Consider the following 23,380-nt stretch of genomic DNA (forward strand, 5'->3'; position numbering starts at 1 on the left):
GCGAAAATAGTATTATTTATTTTTGATTTAATTTACTATATTAATAATTAAAACAGTTTTTTTTTATTTCTAAAAAATCACCAGATTTTAAAATTTTATTAAAGTTTTCACCAAATTATCAAACAAGCATGAAAATCCCCAAATCTAGTGAAAATCACCAGACCTGGCAACTCTGATTATAATTGAATTAAAGAAATCCCGACGGAGTTCCACCACCCCCGGGCCCGCCGCTCCCCTCGCCACTACCCGGAGGAAACCCCGGAAGTGCAAGCGGCGCGTTTCCAGCACCTCCTCGCCCACGCTTCTGTCCATGAAGAAGACGACGAGGAGCAATACCCCAGTTATCACGACGGGCCTTATCACATCCCTGTTATCACGAAAAAAGGGGTCCCGGTGGACACCCCCGAAGTGCGCGAAGCCCGCCAACAACACCTCCTGGCGCATCAGTTGGCTAAAGTGGGAGTGAGGTATGCTGGGGGTTATTCGCATTATATTCCAGTAATCGCCCCCGATGGAACTCCTTTTGACACCCCCGAGGTGTATGTTGAGAGGGTGAGACATGAGGTGGCCCATCAGGAGGAGAGAACCAAACAGTATGAGGAGGAGTTTGAGTGTTAGGGATTTTAGCTTCAGACTGCCGTGTGTGGTAATTTTTGTTCAAAATAAATAAGATTGTAACAGTTTTTTGTTGAATAAAAAATTTTAACTTGTGGGTTTTTCAATTTTTTACCCTCGCTTTCACTTTTGCTCAATCTAAATGGTCTAACCTTAACACACCATAAATCCATTACACAAAAGAAAGCATCGTTTCAGCTCAAGTGTCGGAAGTGAAACTGTGATTACAAACACATCAAATGTTAATCACAAGAAAAAAAAAATTTAACACATTAACTCAAACCTCTCGATTTGAATAAATTACCGTTCAAGTTTCAAAAATAAAAATTATCCTTACCGTTCAATGCAGTCTTGTATTTTCTCCAATAGTCAAAGCCCTTCAGTTTGTCATTGTTATCACGGAAGCTTGATATGTGCTGGAAGAAAAATACCAAACATAAAAATCGAATTGTCTTTTTACACGCTATAAAAATCGGCTACATATGAAGTGAGTCGTAAAAGAAATATGAGAGAAAAAATGTACAGAAAGTGATCATTTTCCTCTGAAAAATATTTCCTAATCTACCACTTGGTCACTTCTACAAAGAGGAAAAAGTGCAACTTTCTGCCCAAGTCGCCAATTCTTGTTTTCTCAATTGATAAAAATTTTAATCAGTGCAGTTGGTAGGTCGTCGAAAATACAGTTTAGCCGTAAAAGTGCAGAAAGTGACTATTTTCCTCCCCTACAAATGTTTTGTGAAACCATTTACTTAAAAAAACTAAACTTTCTTAATCTTCTGCCACTGCAGTGAACTTAAAAAAGCAACCTACTAATTACGAAAGACAATTATTTTAAAGTTACTTTTACCACAAAGTAGCAATTCTACTCCCTAACCAATTTATTTTTAATTAATAAGACTTGATTAACAGTCAAAAAAATTTTGTTAGTACAAAATGTAGAGTGCTCATTTTTCTCTTACAAAAATATTTCGTAACGTAATCTAACACTTGGTCACTTCAACAAAGTGAAAAAAGTCTAACTTTCTGCCCTTCTTGCCAATTCTTGTTTTCCTACTTGATGAAAATCTTAATTCGTAAGTCATCAAAAACACGGTTTAGCGATGAAGGTGTAGAAAGTGACTATTTCCCCCCCCTTAAATGATTTCTGAAGCAATTTACTCGCAAATGTCAAAAAAATAAAACTTTCTTGGTCTTCTACCACTTGACCGTTGCCATAAATGAAAAAAGCAACTTCCTAATTACAAAAAACAATTATAGTAAAGTTACTTTTACAAAGAAGAAGAAAAAAAAAACATATTTTTGCTCCCCTAACCAATTTATTTTCAATTAAATTTTTTTTGGACAAAATGTACAAAAAATGCTCATTTTTCACCTAAAAAAATATTTGGGAAAGTAATCTACGACTTGGTCACTTCAACAAAGTGAAAAAAGTCCAACTTTCTGCCCTTCTGACAATTCTCGTTTTTTTTTTTTCACAAAAATCTTAATTGGCGCAATCGATAGGTCGTCAAAAATACAGTTTAGTGATAAAAGTGCAGAAAGTGACTCTTTTCCTCCCATACAAATGATTTGTGAAGCAATTTACTCGCAAATGTCAAAAAAATAAAACTTTCTTGGTTTTCCATCACATGACCGTTGCGATTAATGAAAAAAAGCAACTTCCTAATTACGAAAAACAATTATTGTAAAGTGACTTTTATCACAAAGTACCAAAAAAAACATATTTTTGCTCCCCTAACCAATTCATTTTTAATTAATAAGGTTTAATTGACAGTCTATAGAACGTCATTTTTTTTTGTTGTACAAAATGTACAAAAAGTGTTCATTTTTCACTTAAAAAATATTTAGTAAAGTAATCTACGACTTGGTCACTTCAACAAAGCGAAAAAAAGTCCAACTTTTTGCACTTCTCGCCAATTCTCGTTTTTTTTATTTTATAAAAATCTTAATTGGCGCAGTCGGTAGGTCGTCAAAAATACGGTTTAGTAATAAAGTGCAGAAAATGACTATTTTCCTCCCATACAAATGATTTGTGAAGCAATTTACTCACAAATGTCAAAAAAACTAAATTTCAACACATAACCGTTGAGATTAATGAAAAAAAGCAACTTCCTAATTACGAAAAACAATTATTGGAAAGTTACTTTTATCACAAAGTACCAAAAAAAATATATTTTTGCTCCCCTAACCAATTTAAATATTTTCAAATTATAAGACTTAATTGACAGTCTATAGAACGTCAAAAATTTTTTTTAGTAGAAAATGTACAGAAAGTGCTCATTTTACTTGATAAAAATCTTGATTGGTGCAGTCGGTAGGTCGTCAAAAATACGGTTTAGTGATAAAAGTACAGAAAGTGACTATTTTCCTCACATACAAGGGATTTATAAAACAATCAACTCGCAAATGTTAAAAAAGTACATCTTTCTTGATCTTCTATAACTTGACCATTGTTATCAATAAAAAAAAACAACTTCCTTTGCACAAAGTATCGAAAAACCATATTTTTTCCACTTACCATTTTTTTTATTAATATTAAAAATTGGTAAGACGTCAAAAAAATTCTTTTTAGTACAAGAGGTACAAAAAGTGCCCATTTTTTTGCCCGGTAAAAATATTTCTAAAATAATTAAATCAAACAAGCGCAAAACTGCTTCTTATTTTCTACCACTTGACTATTTTTGTCAATGATAAAAACAACTTCCCATAAATAGAAAACAAGATTAAGTTCTATACTATTTTATTCTTCCTCTTTCTGCTTCACTGGCCGTTTCCTATTTTTGCTTTAATTAATAAACATTTTAAATGGTGCAGTCGGTAGGGCGTCAAAAAGCATGTTTTTAATAAAGAAACTACAAGAAAAGGATATTTCACACCAGTAAAATAATTTGTAACGTAATTTACACACAACTAAAAATACAACTTTCTTGTTTTCTACGACTTGACCATTACTATCAATAATAAAAAAACAACTGTAAAATTATTGTTCACAACTAATATAAAAACGCCAAACTTTCCGCTTTACTAATAATTGATAAAAGTCCACAATGGCGCAGTCGGTAGGGCGTCAAAAATATTTAATAAGCTTTTCCCCCTAGAAAACTGACCCAAAACTTTACTTTCCTGACACGTGGAAAGTGTCACTTTCAACCCTCCTCTTGCCTGACTGTTCGGAAACCGTCTTTTTGCCCCATTGAATAATAATCAGCGGAGCGGTTTTAGTTCCAATAGTCTAAAAGAGCCTTCGATAATCACTAACTTTGAAGCTTTGAAAGTTTAAGTTGTGCGGTCTGTTGTATCAAGACAAGTCCCGTTAAATGAACCGCATGAAGTTGTGACATAAGTTGGTGAAGTTAGCTGAAGAGACCACACCATATATTTACATAAGTAGGATTTGGTAACATTCCTGTGRAGTYGGGGCTTCCCCCGGAACAAAATCCCTTTAATAAAGCCGCGTATCAGGGTCGGATTTGGCATGTAAAGTGCCAATTTATTATCAAAAAGGACGTTTATTTCGTCTTAATACCCTCGACGACCATTAATATCGAGGAATCAGGACGTCATAAATAACATCAGTGGTATTTTTTCCCCGGAATAATCCGGGTGAAAGCCGTTTAATCCCAATCGCACATTAATCGATACAATTAAAACTCGCCCACGTTTCTTTATTTATCTGAAAATCGTTACGGAAACGGCATTAAATTGTTTCGCACATCCGACGCGATGTGTAATTTATCACGTGACAGTCCGTTTGTGTCAACTTTATGACAAATTGTATGCCGGGACGTGATGACATCTCATCGTCGTACTTTTCAGGAAATAAGCCCCTTTCAGAGACAATTTCAGGACAAAGAAAGACAGGACACGATGGACGGGATTATTGGGATTTGCATTACTTATTCAATGAGTTGGGATGATGGCAGTTAATAGGAAAACCGGAACAAACGCTAAATCACCTCGATGAGAAATTAGAACGAATTGCACACACCGGTGAAAGGGGAATCCCAAGAAATACGAAATATTTTATATGTCGGAATTAATTATTACCAACCACAAGCATTCGAATTGTTTTCTCACCGCAGACATTCTATTTAATACAATTTTAATTTTATTATTGTTCCATTGAGACAATCCCACGATCAAATCGTTTTGTCAACAAGTGAAAAAAAACACTCAATTTTTTGCATCCTACCGACTGCGCCAATTAAAACCCATATTTCATTATTCTACTTTAATAAAACTTCTTAGTGTTTTGTGCTCTTTCTTAATAAGAATAATAGAAAATGCATATTGCATTGTTACAAAGTTGGGCATTTTTCCGCAGGAATTTTCCTGCAAAGTAATAAAATCCAGCAAAGTGTAATTGTATCCTAGCGTCCAGGTTATGACGACTTGGCAGTCCTGCAGCTTAATAAATAACGCCGTCGCCYTCATTCCCTATTGTTCTTTCGATAAACTTTATAATCCTGCAAGGCACTAAAATACTATCAAGACATTTCCTGCTGGAGAATCACACGAAATGACATTTTTCTCCTTTCTCTCTACCCATAAAATGATCATACAAATGAGAAATTGAAGGTCTTCACTTAACTCACCGTTAAATGGGAGCTAGAAGGTCAATTTTACCTCGACCCTGACCCGATGAAAATCCTCAGAGAGTGTTATTCTAGTCACATTTCGACTCGCACTATTCAAATAAAATCTCTCATTCTCTACATATTCGTAAGAAAGCTTTCAGAATGTCGGGCTTAGGACACAATACTCCACAAATTATAAATTCGAGCCAAATATAGAGTCTCTAATTCGACAGTGGAATCAAAATCGATATTACGAGCCATTAAAAAGTCGAGGACGTGATGGTCGACAATATTTTTAACACACCGGGGGACCGAAGCGCCCTCAACACGAGTTTATCTGTCACGATTTAGCAATTACTAGAAACGGTTTAGGTTTATGGGGCTGTTGGAAGAAGTTATCGCTTCGACAAAGGAAGTCAATGTATGTTAGGTGCAAAAAAAATGTTTTGACAATGTTTACGTGTAATGTGAGACAAATAAAAATTTCTTGATGCAAAGTCAAAATTTTTCAAGTCGATTTAAACAACTTTTTCAAATAAATAGTGTGACAAAACGGCATTAACGTCAAAATATAAAAATTCTTGGTTGACTTAACGGTGCAAAAAATTTGACCCCTCACATAATGTTTTTTCCAAGCATTTGCGTTTTAATTTTTTTTCTAAAACTCCAATGCTAATACATCTTTACAAATCTACCACCACACAAAATTTGATTCCAAAATATTATGTAGTATGCAAGATATAAATTACCATATTTTTAAAGGCCATCTGAAAAATTATTTTTTCCAATGCTGCCATACAAAATTTTTATGCAAATTTGTAAGCCTTTAAGAGTGCTACCATAAGCCAAAAAAACATTTCCAAAAATATATTACTTTTAAATTACGTGTAAATCAAATAAACACATTTGTCTATTGTTAGGATATAAAGATAAATCGTTAAAAATTGTAATTGGTGCAGTCGGTAGGACGTGGAAAATCCCTTGCGAGTGTCAATTAACTTAATTTGCGTTACATTCATTTTTTTTTTTCAAGCACCTTTACCACTTATTATTTTTATTATATTTTTAAAAAGAAATCTTGATGTGGTAGAATTTTAATCAAATTTGTTACTAAATCGGCGATCCACCTGTTAGAAGTTATCTCTTGTACATACAGTTACGAAATTAAAATTTCGGGCAGTATTTTTCTGTCACTTCATAAAGTTCACTGTAAACTACCTTTTACTGTCATCTTGACTGACATTTGACAATTAAACTTTTCTGTCAGTGACGCTATTTTTTAAATCAAAATGACATAAACGTGATAAGAGTAAAAAATGAGGTTATTAATGTAAAGGTTGCTTTAGAGTTTACATTATGAAAATGACAATACTGCCCGAAATTTTAATTCCGTAACTGTACAAAAAACATTGTTGAGAAAGTTTGAAGACATTTACGAAGAGCTAAATGAACATTTAACTAATTTTGCAAATTGGAAATTTTTTTTACTTGAAAAGAAGTCAAAATTTTTCAAATAAATAATGTGCATAAGGGTATTATTGTATACATTATAGCCTAAGAAATAAAAAAATATTGACTCAACGATGCAAAAAAATTTTGACCCCTCACATACAATTTTTTTCCAAGCATTTGCAGTTAATTTTTTTTTTTACTTGAAAGAAAGTCAAAATTTTTCAAATAGATAATGTGCCCAAAGGGCATTATTGTGTACATTATAGTCTAAAAAATAAAAAAATATTGACTCAACGATTCAAAAAAGTTTTGACCCCTCACATACAATTTTTTTTTCAAGCATTTGCGTAATTTTTTTTCCTAAAACTCAGGTGATAATGCATCTCTATCAAAATTTGATTTCAAAATAGTAAATAGTCTTAAAGATATACCAGGTAAATAAATTTTGTTACTGTCACTATTATTAGCCATATCAAAATCTTTTTAATACAATTTTAAGAATTTAGAGACCTTAAAGAGTGCTACCATGAGCCAAAAAAGTCAAATCAAACACATTTGTCTTTTGTTAGGAAAAAAGTCTATGAAAATTTTAATTAGTGCAGTCGATAGGATGTTAAAAATCCCTCGTGAATGTCAATTAGCTTAATTGGCGTTCCATGTCATTATTTTTCATTTTCAAGCACCTTTGCCACTTATTATTTACACAATTTTTTTTTTAAGTTGATGTGATAGAGTTTTACCCAAATTTGTTACTAATTCCGAGGTCCAACTGTTAGATCGCTTCGACAAAGAAAGATTTGACTTTGTCAGATGCAAAAAAATAAGACATTTATAAAGGTCTAGACGAGCAAAAAGAACATTTAACTAATATTTCAAATTTAAAAATTTTGATTCTTTACATACTTGAAAAAAGTCAAAATTTTTCAAACCGTTTTAAACATTTTCAAATAAGCAGTGTGCCAAAAAGGCATTAACGTGTGCATTATAGTCTTAGAATAAAAAAAATATTAATTAATTCAACGATGCAACAAAAATTTGACCCCTCACATACATTTTTTTTTCCTGAAATTACTAATAAATCAAATCAAACACATTGGTCTTTTGTTAGGATATAAAGATAAGTTGTTAAAAATTTTAATTGGCGCAGTCGGTAGTATGTGAAAAACCCCTGTCGAGTGTCAATTAGCTTAATTAGCGTTCCATTTCATTGTTTGTCTTTTCCAGACACCTTTGCCACTTATTTGCACAAATTTCGAGTGATAGAATTTTAGTCAAATTGTTAGTAAATCCGCGGTCCGGTTGAGTCCGGAATTCCGGGGTGGCGAGAGACGCGGTTCCGGTAACGAACGCGCGAAAGGATAACAGTACCTTTGGGAAATTCCCGTTACAATACCTGGCCGTCAGTTGGCACTCTTGCGTCGCTTTTAAGTGGTGTTAGGGCTAGTTTACGACGCCCTTGTCATTAGACTGAGGAGCGTCCATGGCGTCTCCAATTAGGCCAAGTTTTCGCTTCTTTCCATCAGCCAATCTCGACGTAACGGCATTCGACGTTGATTGGATTCTTGTAATTGCGGATTACCGCATCGTTTTAACCTCGATGGAAGCAGAGGTGAGGAAGGAGAGGAGTGAGACAACCACGACGTTTCTAGTATAATTTCATCACGGGATCACGTACACTGATGGTCGGACACCATTATTGGGTGTTTTTGTCGGTGGTTGGTGGGCTTGTTTGAAGCTGACAAAGGAGAATTGAGATGGGTTATTAATCAGCGCAAATTGGGGTCAGAGGTACCTTGACTTTTGCAGCTGTGGGTTAGGATTGCAAAAGTTCGATGAGTTTGTCAATGTTTCTCAAAGATTCACCAGGCAAGGACGGTGACGGTCTCCGGGTGCATTATGACTTAGCATTTAAGAAAAGGTCACGACAAGACAAAAAAAATTAACAGGAATTGCACAAAAATCAATAAAAAGAACTAAAATTACTAAATTTAACACAACCTTAAAAAAAAACTAAACGTTTATTTCGACAAACGTAGTGAGGCAAATAATCCAGCTAAGCCACATAGTAGGCTTTGAAAGTGCAAATCATACTTTAATTTTAGTTCCAAAAACGTTATTAATGTGAACGTTCTTTAGATCCTGATACATCATAAAAAATGACATTTCAGTTGAATTCTGCTGTCTGGAAAAATAATTAAAAAAAAAACGTAAAAATAGAAGAGATCAAGCACAAAAACCACTTAAAAACATGACGTATCTTCAACCAGTGGGTGCAATCGTACAAAAATGAACAACCTACAACTCTCAAAGTACAAATGTTGTCACCTTAAATTTGAATTTCCATGATCTACCGAGATGTCAATCATTTTGGAACGCTCTATAGTCAGATCGAGAGTAAAAAGCAACACTAAAATTAGGAAGTAAATAAACAAAATATTCAGGACGCTTAGCAAGTAGCAAAGTCATAAAAACGCTTATAAACAAGCATTATACCTATATCGAAATTTTCGAATGTTTATTAATTTAACTAGTGCAGTTAGTAGTCCAAAATGACGAATGCTGATGATCTACAATGAACGTTTCCAGATTGCTGAAGCAGCAAAAAAAATAAGAAAGAAGCACCACTGGTAAATATGAATAATTTCATGGTAAAAGTAAAAACGTTTAGGCACAAAAATAAAATTTTTACTCCATGACTGAAAAGCAAAACTTGTCATTTAGTCATTTCGAATAAACTCTAATTTTTAACTAGTATTATATTTTTTTATCTAAAAATAAACCAAATTTCCATAACTTTCGTAACGTATGTTTATTTTATGTAAAATTATTCAGGAATTTCCAATTTTTAATTATTTTTCTCCTGAAGCAAATTGTTTTGAAAATATTAGACGAAACATGTCTTCAAAACACATTTATTCAGGTAAGTCGGATTACTGAATTGTCTAGAAATCTAATTATCACGGAAAAACAAAAATACAGTGTCCCCGGATAGGTGAAATATCTCTTGTAAAAAGTAAAAAACTTTTGATTTAAATTTTCGTTTTTGGAGGTTAGTCTTGCTTGGTTAAAGACTCATTTCTGACCCATTTTAGTTTTGAAAAATCAAGTATGCTTTAGAAATTTTCAAAAAAACTAGTTTTCTGTAAAGTAAAGTGCCTATTATGTGGCAAATTCGACAAAAAGTTATATAAAAAAGTTGTTTAGAATCAGTATTTAGCCACGTATACCAAATTTAAAAATCATCGGCCAACTATAATTTTTCTTTTTTGAGGTAATTGCTTTTTACTAACAGAAAGGCCCAAAATTTGTTTAGTACTAATAATCTAAATGTAATTTTTTTATTCGTAATAAAAAAACTATTAAAAATAAAATTCTTCAATTTGTGAACTCAAACATAAATAAAATATAAATCATAGTTAGCCGATGAATTTAAAATTTGGTATATGGGCCTAAATATTAACTCTAAACAACTTTTCTTAATGACTTTGTCGTATTTGCCACACAAAAGTCACTTTACTGTACAGAAAAATAGAATTTGTTTTAATTTCCAAGACATTTTTAATTTTTTAAAACTAAAATTATGTTTTAACCAAGCCGGGCTGCACCCCAAAAAAAAAGAAATTTTAATCGAAAATGTTTTATTTTTAACAAAAGTCGATTCAAAGTTAAAATCCGATTATTTTTACTTCCAAAACAACAAAAATTCCTTGCCAACCTAGATAAATTTCCAAGAAGTCAAGAATCCACAAATAAATTGGCAGTTTATTGGTAATAAAAGTTCAAAATTAAATTACATTTTTGCCTTAAAAATTAGGAAGTGATATGTTTATGGGTAATAAAAAAATGATGAAAATGAAATGCTATTTAAATTAATTGACAGTCTCGAGAGATGACTTTTTAACACCCTACCGACTGCACCAATTAATTTTTTTTAAGTTTAAAATAAATCAAATTTGAGAAACAAATGAATGTTACGTAATGAGAGCATTCCGGGCGCAAAATGCGCATTTCCGCCCGTCCCCTCGATTATTGTCTCTCCTTATTACCATATTTACACAAAGACGACGTTAACGTTATTATGATAGTTCTTTGTTACGTCTGTATTAGATAGCCATCTGGCCGCTCCGGAATAAATCCACACCGATTCTCTACACAATACCGAGACACGAAAGAGTAGCAATTAAGTAAAATGATACAATTAATCCAAGTTTCCTTAAAAAAGCCGTTTCGTGCGCCTACAACAATAAAAATCTGATGCTCGGAAGCGTCCTTTCTCAAACTTGGAGGAGAATAAATATAGCTCTGGGGGAAGTTTCCAAGGGGGCAATTCAAGACTGGCGTATGTTTATATTCATTTTATTACCCACTCGACACTAAGTGGGGTGGCCATCAAACTTTGGCAATTTAGAAGCAAGTTTCACCGTTCTGTAACCGCTAATTTATTCCACGGACGCCCCGAACGCTTTCCCGGACGGATTATACGTACAAATGGGTTAGAAATGGATATGTTTATGGCCGGGAGACGGCGAAACTGCCTACAGAAGACGGAACGCTAATCAGGCTAATTGACGATCGAACCCTACCGACTGCACCAATTATTTCCTTTTAGCAAAAAAAAACTTTAATTATGGGACGTTTAAGCTTAAATGACAATTATTATCGAAGTTGTAGGAACCAAATCGAACCCTACCGACTGCACCAATTATTTTTCTATAAAAAAAAAACATTTCACTACGAGATTTTCAGGTTTGAATAACAATGTGTCAAAATTGTAGCAAAACTTTGAGTTTCAAACTTAACCAAATAGTTTCAGACTCAAATCGAACCCTACCGACTGCACCAATTATTTCTCTATTTAAAAAATTAGCATTTCATTATGAGATTTCCAGGCTTGAATGACAATATGTCAAAATAGTAGCAAAACTTTTTAGTTGCAAACTTAACCAAATAGTTTCAAAGACTTAGATCGAACCCTACCGACTGCGCCAATTATTTTTATTAAAAAAAAAGTGTATTTATAAAATTTTCAGGCTTGAATGACAATATATCGGAGTTGTAGCAAAACTTTTCAGATTCAAACAGCGCCAAGTATTTTTCTATTTAAAAAATTAGTATTTCATTATGAGATTATCAGGCTTGAATGGCAATGTGTTAAAATTGTAGCAAAACTTTTGTTTCAAACTTAACCAAATCGTTTCAGAGTTTTAAATCGAACCCTACCGACTGCACTAGTTATTTTTCTATTAAAAAAAATTATTTCATTTTGAGATCTTGAATGAAATGTGTCAAGGTTGTACCAAAACTTTGTAGTTTCAGACTTAACCAAATATGTAGTTTAAGAAACTTAAATCAAACCCTACCGTCTGCACCATTTTTTTTACTATTAAAAAAAACTTTTCATTTGAGACTAAATGAAAATGTGTCAAAGTTGTAGCAAAACTTTTTAGTTTCAAACTTAACCAAATAGTCTCAAAGACTTAGATCTAACCCTACCGACTGCGCCAATTTGTTTTATTTAAAAAAAAAAGTGTAATTATAAAATTTCCAGGCTTAAATGACAATATATCGGGGTTGTAGCAAAACTTTTCAGGTTTAAACCTAACCTAATAGTTTCAGAGAAATCGAACCCTACCGACCGCGCCAAGTATTTTTCTATTTAAAAAATTAGTATTTCATTATGAGATTATCAGGTTTGAATGGCAATGTGTTAAAATTGTTGCAAAACTTTTATTTCAAATTTAACCAAATAGTTTCAGAGATTTAAATCGAACCCTACCGACTGCACTAGTTATTTTTCTATTAAAAAAAATATTTCGTTTTGAGATGTTGAATGACAATGTGTCAAGGTTGTAGCAAAACTTTGTAGTTTCAGACTTAACCAAATATGTAGTTTCAGGAACTTAAATCGAACCCTACCGACTGCGCCAATTATTTTTTTATTTCTTCAGGCTTGAAAGACAATGTATGCAGCAAAACTTTTCAGTTTCAGATCTAACCAAATAGTTTCAGGAGCTTAATTTGCCAGTCGATTAGACTTGAAAGTTTGCGTAAATTGATTCTGAATTGAAATAACAACTCTGGGTAGGAAACTTATTAAAAATTAGTAGTGTGTTCGCGGTTTCTGTTTGAATTTCACAAGAATAGTGCATGTGTTTGAAGTGAGTTGATTTGATCAACACATTCTCAATATTTTAATTAAAACTCAACAGTAGTAGAGATTTGATAAAGTCTTTGTCTAAGACATCAATGCAAACAAGTTATTTTAAGCGTACTTGCTTGCAACACATTTGGTAATCTCGCCATAGTTTAATAATTAAATTAGAGAGCGACGCTTTTAATTATGAATCGTGAATTTTCCGGAAGATAATTTAATTAAAATGAAAAAAAAAATAGCGTACAATACATGAAAAAGCACAAAACTAGTTGTAGTCATCGGCGTTAATTAAGCAACAACTCGCTTTTTGTGGCAACAAGTAAATAATTTAGCAAAAAGGCATTACTGTGCCTATTATAATTTCAAAGTAAAAAATTCTTGATTGATTCAACTATGCAAAAAATTCAAACCCTCATTTTAAATTAAATTTTTTTTTCTAAGCGTTCGTGTCAATATTTAGTTCTGAAACACTTTGTCTGATATCAAATCCTATCGGATTCAAAAATATTGTGTTAACTTTATATGGGGAACGCGGCTTTGCCGCTTGGCCCCTTCTAGACCTCATACTAAAATTCACAAATGTTTTGTCAGATTGACACGTAAAACATACACTATCAGTTTTTGTAAAAATTTATAGGGGGCTCGCGGCTTTGCCGCTCATTAGTTACAATTAGTAAAGTAGAACTTATTTGATAGTTATATACACTCCTATCAGGTGTACCACTAGACAAAATTTAATTGCAACTCAAAAACCAAGTTGCGAAACAAACTTTTTAATAAAATTTTGCAAAGTAGGCCTATAAAACGGAAGACCATTCCCAAAAATCCATTATTTTTGAAATTACAAATAAATCAAATGCATTTATCTACATTTAAGTAGCAAAAAAGTCGATAAAAATTTTGATTGGCTCAGTCAGTAGGAAGTGGCAAATCCCTCTCTTCTTATTTAGGCACCTTTGCCACTTATTATTTGCACAATTTTTAAGAAAAAAAGTTTGTTTAGACTATTTTAACATTAAAATTCGGAAAAATGCACGTTCATGGGTAAAGTTATTGGCTTTTGTCTATGTCTTCTCTTTTATTTAGTTTTTGTTCTTGTTCTTGCCACCCCCTCTTCGCCAATTAGGTCGACAATGGCTCTTGATTGATTCAACTATGTGCAAAAAATTCAAACCCTCATTTTAGAATAATTTTTTTCTAAGCGTTCGTCTCAATATTTAGTTCTGAAACACTTTGTCTGATTTCAAATCCTATCGGATTCAAAAATATTGTGTAGAATTTATATGGGGCTCGCGGCTTTGCCGCTCGGCCCCTTTTAGACCTRTTACTATTTGATTCGCAAATGTTTTGTCAGATTAATCGGGGGCTTCGCCCCCAAGTGAAACATACATTATCAGTTTTAGTGGAAATTTATAGGGGACTCGCGGCTTTGCCGCTCGCCCCCTTCTAGACCCCAACTACATGAATCGCAATTAATCACAATTAATAAAGTAGAACTTATTTTATATTTATATACACTCCTATTAGGTGTACCACTATACAGAATTAAATAATTGCACCTCAAAAGTTGCGAAACAAACTTTTTAATAAAATTTTGCAAAGTAGGCCTTTAAACCGAAAGAGCATTCCCAAAAATCCATTATTTTTGAAATTACAAACAAATCAAATGCATTTATCTATCTTTCGTGACAATATTTAGTTCTGAAACACTTTGTCTATCGGATTCAAAAATATTGTGTTAACTTTATATGGGGCTCGCGGCTTTGCCGCTCGGCCCCTTCTAGACCTCATACTATCTGATTCGCAAATGTTTTGTCAGATTGATCGAGGGCTTCGTCCCCAAGTAAAACATACACTATAAGTTTTTGTGGAAATTTATAGGGGACTCGCGGCTTTGCCGCTCGCCCTCTTCTAGACCCCAACTATATGATTCGCAATTAGTCACAATTAGTAAAGTAGAACTTATTTGATAGTTATATACATTCCTATCAGGTGTACCACTATACAAAATTTAATTGCACCTCAAAAAACAAGTTGTAAAACAAACTTTTTAATAAAATTTTGCAAAGTAGGCCTTTAAACCGGAAGACCATTCCCAAAAATCCATTATTTTTGAAATTACAAATAAATCAAATGCATTTATCTACATTTAAGTAGCAAAAAAATCGATGAAAATTTTGATTGGCGCAGTCAGTAGGATGTGGCAAATCCCTCTCTTCTTTTTTAGGCACCTTTGCCACTTATTATTTGCACAATTTTTAAGAAAAAAAGTTTGTTTAGAATATTTTAACATTAAAATTCGGAAAAATGCACGTTCATGGGTAAAGTTTTTTGCTTTTATTTGGTTTTTGTTCTTGTTTTTGCCACCCCCTCTTCGCCAATTAGGTCGACAATGGCACTCTTGTGCTAAAACCGGCCATTAGATCCTCTTCTAAGACTCGGCACGTTCATTACCGCAACCTGTGAGGCATTCCGCAAGCTTTCCATTTTCATCTCGCGCCACATTASAGAGCCGTTTATGTGAAGGTAGCAATTGAGTCGTCGCCGTCATCATCATCAGGAGATTTCCTTTGAACAGCCTCCCCATCACCAAAGGCAATACAATCGTATTTTCCATCGTGAGATGGTCCTCGAGGCACGAACACCACCCTCCTGTCGTCAAACTCGGCGAAAGTGCAATGCAAACGCAACTTTATGTCGGTGGCGGCGACGTGACCGCCCACGAGGATCTGTTTCGATAACAAAACCGGACCCGCAGGACGGCCAAATGGGGGTTTATTGTCTGTTTATTACAAGCCCCGAATCCAAATACTCGAACCAAATTTTTTATTTCAAAAAAAGTTGCACTAATTTGATTTAATCCACTGAGCAATGTCATAATTTATTACGAAAGCTCTCCACAGGCCTCTAATCTCCATTCTCAGATTATGTCCTAAATAATGCATCGCTCGGGGTTTATCCACCCCGGAAACGCTTCGTTTTTCTTCCATTGATCCTTCAGGAACCGTAAAAAATAGCGAATTTATAGATCACAACTCTAGGTAAAAATCCCTATCACGTACACAATCAACAGCAACTTTTATATCCGAAACGCCACTACAACAAAATTTAATATCTATCAGAGGAAAAATAAAAACAACTGTGCTCTTTATCCACATATGGAGTGTTTCTAATTTTTTTATTTGAAGGTTTTTGAGGATATTTTTCATCACGGTGATAGGTTGCGAGATGAGAGTTGGGACTTGTATTATCCAAGTGAGAGATTTGCACGAAATGAGCTCTGTTGTTAAATAAATCCCACTTTTGTTGCAGTTTTAGATCAAAGTTTCAATTGCCACAAAGAAAAATTATAATTTTTAGAATTAGACTAAAAAAAAGTTGTTTCAATCCGGAATCAAACCTTAATTTTTTGAGTATTTAACCCATCAAAATATAGATTTTTTTAGATTTCAAAAACCTGAAGAAAAAAATCGACCCAATCTGGGATCGAACCTCAATTTTTTGAATTTGCACTTCTCAAATTTTGAATTATATACCAAAAACATAGTTTTAATTTTAAAACAATTCTGCTCTTTGTCCACATTCTAGGAATGTAGTATTCCTACTTTTTTCTTTGAAGGTTTTTTTTAGGATATTTTTCATAAGGGTGAAAGGTTGCAAGATGAGAGTTGGGACTATTATACGGGTGAGAGATTGACACGAAATGAGCTCTGTTTTTTAAATAAATCCCACTTTTGTTGCAGTTTTAGATCAAAGTTTCTGTTCTCATGAAGAAAAATTATAATTTTCGAAATTAGACTAAAAAAAAGTTGTTTCAATTCGGGATCCAACCTCAAGTTTTTGAGTTTTAAACTTTGATCTGCCTTCTTCTTAAAATGAAATTTTAAGTCTCAAAAGTATTTAACCTATCAAAATATAGATTTTTTTAGAATATAATAACTTGGACAAAAAAAWTGCCCCGATCTGGGATCGAGCCTCAATTTTTTGGATTTGCAATTCTCAAATTTTGAATTACAAAATAATAAAAACATGGTTTTGATGTTAAAACAACTGCTCTATCCACATATTATGAGATGTTCCAATTTTTTTATTTAAAGGCTTTTAAGAAAATTAAAAAAAAGAATAAGTACTAAAAAATGCTATGTTTGTTGCAATTTTAGATCAAAGTTTCTGTTGTAACAAAGAAAAATTAATTTTCAAAATAATTAAAGACTGTTTGGATCTGGAATCAAACCTCAATATTTGCGTTTTAAGCTTTTAACTGCCTTCTTCTTGAGTCAAAATAAAATTATGAGTTTCAAAAGTATTTAACTGATCAAAATATTGATCTTTTAAAGTGGCACACGTTTTTCGTTTTTAAACATTTAGCCAAAAACTTGACCCAATATGAGATCGAACTTCAATAATAAGAATAAAACCAATTTCCACTTTGGCTTCGGCAGATTTAAAAGTTTCTGTTGCCACAAAGAAAAATTATACTTAATTTTCAAAATGAGACTGAAAAAAAACTTTTGATCCAAAATCAAACCTCAATTTTTTGAGTTTTGAGCATCAAAATAAAATTTTAAGCCTCAAAAGTTTTTATTTAACCGATCCAAATATCACCGTTTTTAGTCTTGAAAAACTTGGAGAAAAAAATTGCTCCGATTTAGAATCGAACCTCAATTTTTTGAATATGCAATTTTCAATTATATAACAAATACATACATAAATGTGATGTTAAATCAACTTTGCTCTTTATTGACATAAATAGTGTTTCTATTTTTTATATGAAGGTTTTTAAAGACGTTTTTCGTCAGGGTTACGAGGTAAAAGTGGAGACTTTAAAAAAAAGCTGTGTTTTCAATAATTCCCACTTTTGTTGCAGATTTAGATCAAAGTATCTATTATCACGAAAGCAAATTTCCAAAATTATTAGAAACGAAAAAAAGTTGTTTCGATCCGGAATCGAACCTCAATTTTTTAAGTTTCAAGCTTTGATATGCGTTCCTCTTTTGTCAAAAGTATTTACCCGATAAAAATATCAATTTTTAAACTAGTACACATTTTTAGTTTTTAAAGACTTGAAAAAAAAAGTTACTCCTATCTGGAATCGAACCTCCACTTTTTGGATTTTCAATTCTCAAATTTCGAATTATATAACAAGAACCCAGTTTTGATGTTAAAATAAGCTTTTGGGTGTCACAGTAATGCCAACTGTTGAAAATATCGATCTGCCATTCCTCCCTGGCATCTAATTAAGCCGTTTGACGTCTCCTACTCTCCGAAATAACAAACGACTTTCCGATAATCGTAAAGTTTACCAGTTGGCGAAATGGCCGAGTCCATAATTAAGTGCATTAAAGCCGTTGTCGCTCCGATTGGGGGACCTGAAAGCGATATCTCAACGACGTTATCGTTTTCCGTTTCCTCTTCCCACAACACAAAAACTAGAAAATTCCAGGTGGAGGCACTAAATCTATGCTGACTTTAATTAAAGTTTTACTTGGAAAATTTTCGCTCTTAACCTATTCAAACAACTTTACGTCCCGAAAGAGAACAGAGAATTTATCTTCGTGGGAACATATTGCAAGTGATCGCTTAATAACGGACAAAAATGGCGCACAAATGGCCTCATCTTTTACGCGTTTGGGTCGGAAGAAGGGTTTAGGGCTTAAATCATCCGAAAAGGTGACGGTTTTCAGCGGGAAAATAAACTGAAATCTTTCAAGTCGCAGAGGTTAGTGACCACAAAAAATTGAGCGAGTTTCAGCGACCTGTTGCTTCATTAATGATAATTAATGCCGATGACTAGAACTAGTTTTGTGCTATTTCATCTACTATACAATTTTTTAAATTAAATTAGCACAACGTTTCGTTATTAAAAGCATCCCTCCTTAATTTAATTATTAAACTATGTTTGCAAATCCGCTTAAAATAACTCCATGTATTCAGTTCAAAGGCAAACACTTTATGAAATTATTACAACTGGTTTGCGTATTTCTAAGATTTGTCTAAGGACACTAAACAATCTAACTTTTCTTCTTAGATTATTTAAAAAAAACTGTGTTAATTAAGCTAAAACTCTATTTGTAATTTCATGGTAGAACTCTTAAAAACCTCTCAATTCACAAAATTTGACTAAAAAGTATCTTTTGCAACCATAAAAAATCGATTTTTGAAATTTCCAATATTAGTAACAACAGCAAATTTGGAAATTTATATCTTCTTGCAATTTTTACGAATAACATTTTGTACGAAGATAGACTTGATAGAGGTGTTGTATACCCCAAAAATTTCAGAACAAATACCACAAAAACTTAAAAAAAAAACACAGTTCTGAGTCTTTTACAGCGTTTTTGCACTTTTCTAAGTCTCTTTGACCGCTGAGAGTGCATTTGGTATAAGATTTTAATTTTTTCGAATTTCGTCAAAATTTTGGGCGATTTCGGTAGCCGGAGAGGATATCAGCTGATAACTTTAATTTTTTTGGATAACTGTCTTATGTTTTGGTATCGTTGAAAAGCACTTTTACTTATCTATCTTATAAAATAAAAAAGAGTTCATAGTTCTGCGGTAAATAATTATTAAGAAAACCGCTGGCAAAGACAAAAATAGCAAAAATATTAATTCAACAATAACTTCTAAACTATCACAAATTTAGCGATTTTCGTAACACCAATCGACTCCTTAGAGCAGTTTACATAGGCATAGTACAAAACATAAACTGTGTTCAATATACTTTAGCTGAAATTAACAAAATAAAAAAACTAGTAATAAATTTTGATTACGATGAAGTTGAGCTTTTTGCTCTAAGTCTCTAATAGTTTGGCCGTAATCGTCGTTCAAATAGTAAGAATTTTCAAAATTGTGAAATTTTAAATGAAACTATAAGTCGCTCCGGGTTATAGTTCCGGGTATACAGCCATTTTTTTTTTAATTTTTATTTTAATAAAAAACAATCATATCTCAAAAACTATGAGTCCTAGGTCAAAACGGTTTGTACAGGCGTATTCTACGAATAATTTTACATACAGGTCGCTAAAAAGTATGGATACAGCTAAAGGTTTTTAGAACGGTTTAGCAGAACTTCAAATTTGGGGAACAGTTAGAAGTGTTTAAATTCTATCATCTGAGATATTTTTCAATTTTCTACCATCATTTATTTTGAAAATACAAGGGTAACTTATTTTTTTTAATGGCACGAAGAGTCAAATTTAATAATTTTTAAGAGAGCATTTTTTCTGAATTCATTGATGTAATAAAATAATAAATAATAAATAAATAAGTCAAATTTAATAATTTTTAAGAGAGCATTTTTTCTGAATTCAGTGATGTAATAAAATAATAAATAATAAAATAATAAACCTTTATTTTTATTAAAAGGTAAAAAAAGTAAAAATTCAAAAATATACTTCTGGAGAAGTAAAACTATGTTAGTTTTCAAAATGCTGTTATTATCAATCTGTCACTTGCATATTAGCCAAAAATTCAACTTGTGTGCAATAATTAGTTTAACAATGGCACATTTAAGTGAAACTTAGCTTAGAGAAATTCTCAAGTTAATGGAAATCATTTTAAACATCTTTTGTAGCATAAAAATTATGTATTTAGTGTTTAAGCTTTTTTTAATTAAAAAAATTAACAATTATTATTAACTTTTACTTATTTTTTGGTCAAAGTTCAGGCGGCAAAGAGCTAACGATAGATAAATACAACATTTCCAAGGCTATCAAAATTTTACATTTTTCAAAATTTTATTAGCTCGATATTTTTTTTAAGTTTTGATTTAAACAAGGTATGGATGTGTTACATCACAGAACTCAGTAAAAATGCTCTTCTTAAAAAATATTAAATTTCACCCTTCTTGCCGTTAAAAAAAAACAAGTGAGTTAATGGAATTTACATACTTTTAAGCATACAGAGTGCGCCAGAACTCGCACCCCAGAGAAAAATACCATATAAGGTAAGATACCAGGAACATGAAATAAATGTTAAAAACATTTTATCTATAAAAATTTCGAAGTTATGAGGGTTTAAAGTTTAAACTTTGACTCTATTTATTTCTGTTGTAAAAATAATTTTCCAAGTTTTTTTGCTATAGGCTATTAAAAGAGGAAACAAGGAAGCTGTATCCTAAATTGTAACTTTGTTTAATGTCATTTGTGCCTTTTATTGACAAAATTTTTGTCCCTTTCCTAAATAATTGTAAAAAAACATATACAAGATCATCAGTATCATTAAATAGATATAAAAAAATGTCAAATGTCAAAAATTTTTAACAGAATTTTTTAAACATTTTTTTCATGTTCCTGGTATCTTACCTTACTTGAAAATTTTCTCTGAGGCGGGAGTTCTGGCGCACGCTGTATACCAAATTTAAATAAGTTTTGATAAATAGTTTTTATAATATTTAACTGTATCGATACTATTTAGCAACCCTGTATAGTAGATACTAGTTGTCCATAAGAATTAAAAAAAAAATATTTTTTGGTCAGAATCGGATACCTATAGTGCTAGCTTTATTCTTAACTTTATTACTCAATATCTCAAAAACTACTCATCGTAGAGCATTTTAATCTGTTGAAACGTGTTCAGAATGTAATTTTACATCAACCGTTTTTGCGATAAAAAATTGTTCGATAATTTTTACGATYCAATCTACAAAAACTCAAAAAAAATCATTTTTTTAATAGCTCAATATCCCGACTTCTACTCGTCATAGAGCATATTGTTCACTACAAAGTTCATGCGACCATTTGACCACTTTTACYATCTTTAAAAGCAAAAAATCATGTAGTGCAATTTTTTCTTCCTGTAATTTCTTAGAAATTTTAATAAGTGGGAGGGACTGTAGGTCGAACAAAAAGATTCTGAACTTAGATTAAATTTTATTCAAAGACAACAGTACAACAAGCGCGAAACTCTAAGCACCTTATCTTTTATCCAGCGATTTCCAGGAAGCCTTCTCCAGGGCAACAGGTCCCGTTTCGGTGGCAAGTCGCCCCCAATCGATGTCATTCGTCGTTTTTCCTCCCTCCACTGTTATGATTCCATCCACGTCTCGTCGTCGTTGTCTTCCCGGATTTGTCTCCGATCCCATCGCGTCAAATCCGGGCCAATAATCCGGCCGTGTCTCGTCGCATAATTGTCCATTTCAATCATTCCACAACGTGCTATCTCAAGCGAAAGAAAAAGAGACCACGTGCCTCCTCCAACTCCGACCTCGGAGACGTTACATTCCTATCGATTCAACGACTCTTGACAGTAGCGTCGTCGACGGATTACCAATCACTTTGAGGTCACGTGGAGTTGATTCGGCGGACAACCGACACGGAACCTCACTCATCCCCGGATTAATGATGCACGACGACCCACGAGAAAAAAGGAAAACAATTGCAGGAAAAACAAAAGAATGTTTGCAAGGCCGAGCTGATTTCCTTTCTTTGATCGTGTAATTCCGCATTAATTAACGGAAGCATTGTTTGGAGGGTCAACGATCAAAAGAAATATCGCAAAAACACTATTTTAACTATTTTAAGAGCAGAACTAAACGAGTTAGTAATTAACCTAATTTAAATTGCAAATTCGATTGCCAAAAGCTGGTGGTGTTTCGTCCGTTGTTTATAACCGAAAACCTGAAGCGTGCGCTCTACACGAAATATAAAACTTTTCATTTTCGAGCAAAACAGCGGAAAGAATCTTAATGAGGAAATGTTTCTTTGTGTTTGAAAAATTTAAGAAACGTTACAAGCAGAGACGTTGTTTTTCGATTCGAATTGAATTAAAATGTGAAAGATTGAATTTGGGAAAGTGAAACTTTAAGATAAGTCGATGTCTTTGAAGAGGTATCAATGTCGAAAAGTTTTGAATAAACTGCAGGCGTCTAAGCCACAAAGCTGGGGATTGCAAATCGATTTGAGACTAGAAGCAATTACAATTTGAAAATTGAATTTCAGCTGAAAAAACATTTGGCCGAATTTCGGAGACCTGACTCCACTTATGACTTAATTAGATTCTGAGATTGCAATCTTGTTATAGATCACTTCACTTAATGTAGTTACGTTTCTCTTTAATTGTTCCATTCCGCGTACAGCCACTTCCCGATAAAAGTGGACTTAAAAATGACTTCTTTGTAACAATCTTAAAATATTTCCTTTGTATCGCAGGAAAAAGACTCTCCAAGAGTCGAGTGTAAATAAAAGTTGTTGTCTGTTGAGTGCATGGCACAAATTATCTGAAAAAAGTCGCTCGTCTCCTGCTTTTTTCCAGTAATTAGCGACATGCACGAGTACCACTTCTTGCAACCGAATCAAATTAGGAGATAAATGATTTTTTACGAAAATTACGCGCACGACTTGCGCAAATAGAGCAATTTTCGAGCAAAAATTTGCATCTCAGAACGCAATATTTGATTCAAATTGCAAGAACAAAGCCAGTTTTTTAATTTTTAATATATTTTTTTATTTGTCAAAAATACCAGCACCTTAATTTTAATCTAATTTCTTTAAAATCCATAACTAATTTTTTCACGTGTTTATTTATACTTTATTATTTTTATTTTGTACTCAATGTTAAAGAGTGCTTATATCTACTAATTTCA

The 23,380-nt window shown here is 32.7% G+C and overlaps 2 protein-coding genes across 3 annotated transcripts in view; one reads left to right on the forward strand and one right to left on the reverse strand.

Annotated features, from left to right (window-relative positions):
• LOC123004199 (cuticle protein 18.7-like) overlaps window positions 1-710 on the forward strand; it is a 3,610-nt gene extending 2,900 nt beyond the window's left edge. Inside the window, exon 2 of the mRNA XM_044397336.1 lies at window positions 194-710. Within this exon, the coding sequence (XP_044253271.1) occupies window positions 194-618 (425 nt within the window). The 3' untranslated portion in view covers window positions 619-710. The remainder of the gene's footprint in view (window positions 1-193) is intronic.
• The window catches only part of LOC123004196 (putative polypeptide N-acetylgalactosaminyltransferase 9), a 115,579-nt gene that overhangs the window by 90,687 nt on the left and 1,512 nt on the right, over window positions 1-23,380 (reverse strand). For both annotated transcript variants that reach the window (XM_044397334.1, XM_044397331.1), the window contains exon 2: window positions 953-1,031. The gene's annotated coding sequence lies outside the window, so the exon portion shown is untranslated. The remainder of the gene's footprint in view (window positions 1-952; window positions 1,032-23,380) is intronic.

The sequence above is a fragment of the Tribolium madens genome, unplaced genomic scaffold (assembly GCF_015345945.1).
Source record: "Tribolium madens isolate multiple individuals breed KSU strain unplaced genomic scaffold, Tmad_KSU_1.1 Scaffold_1;HRSCAF=32;Tcas5.2_LG8, whole genome shotgun sequence".
Classification (NCBI taxonomy): domain Eukaryota; kingdom Metazoa; phylum Arthropoda; class Insecta; order Coleoptera; family Tenebrionidae; genus Tribolium; species Tribolium madens.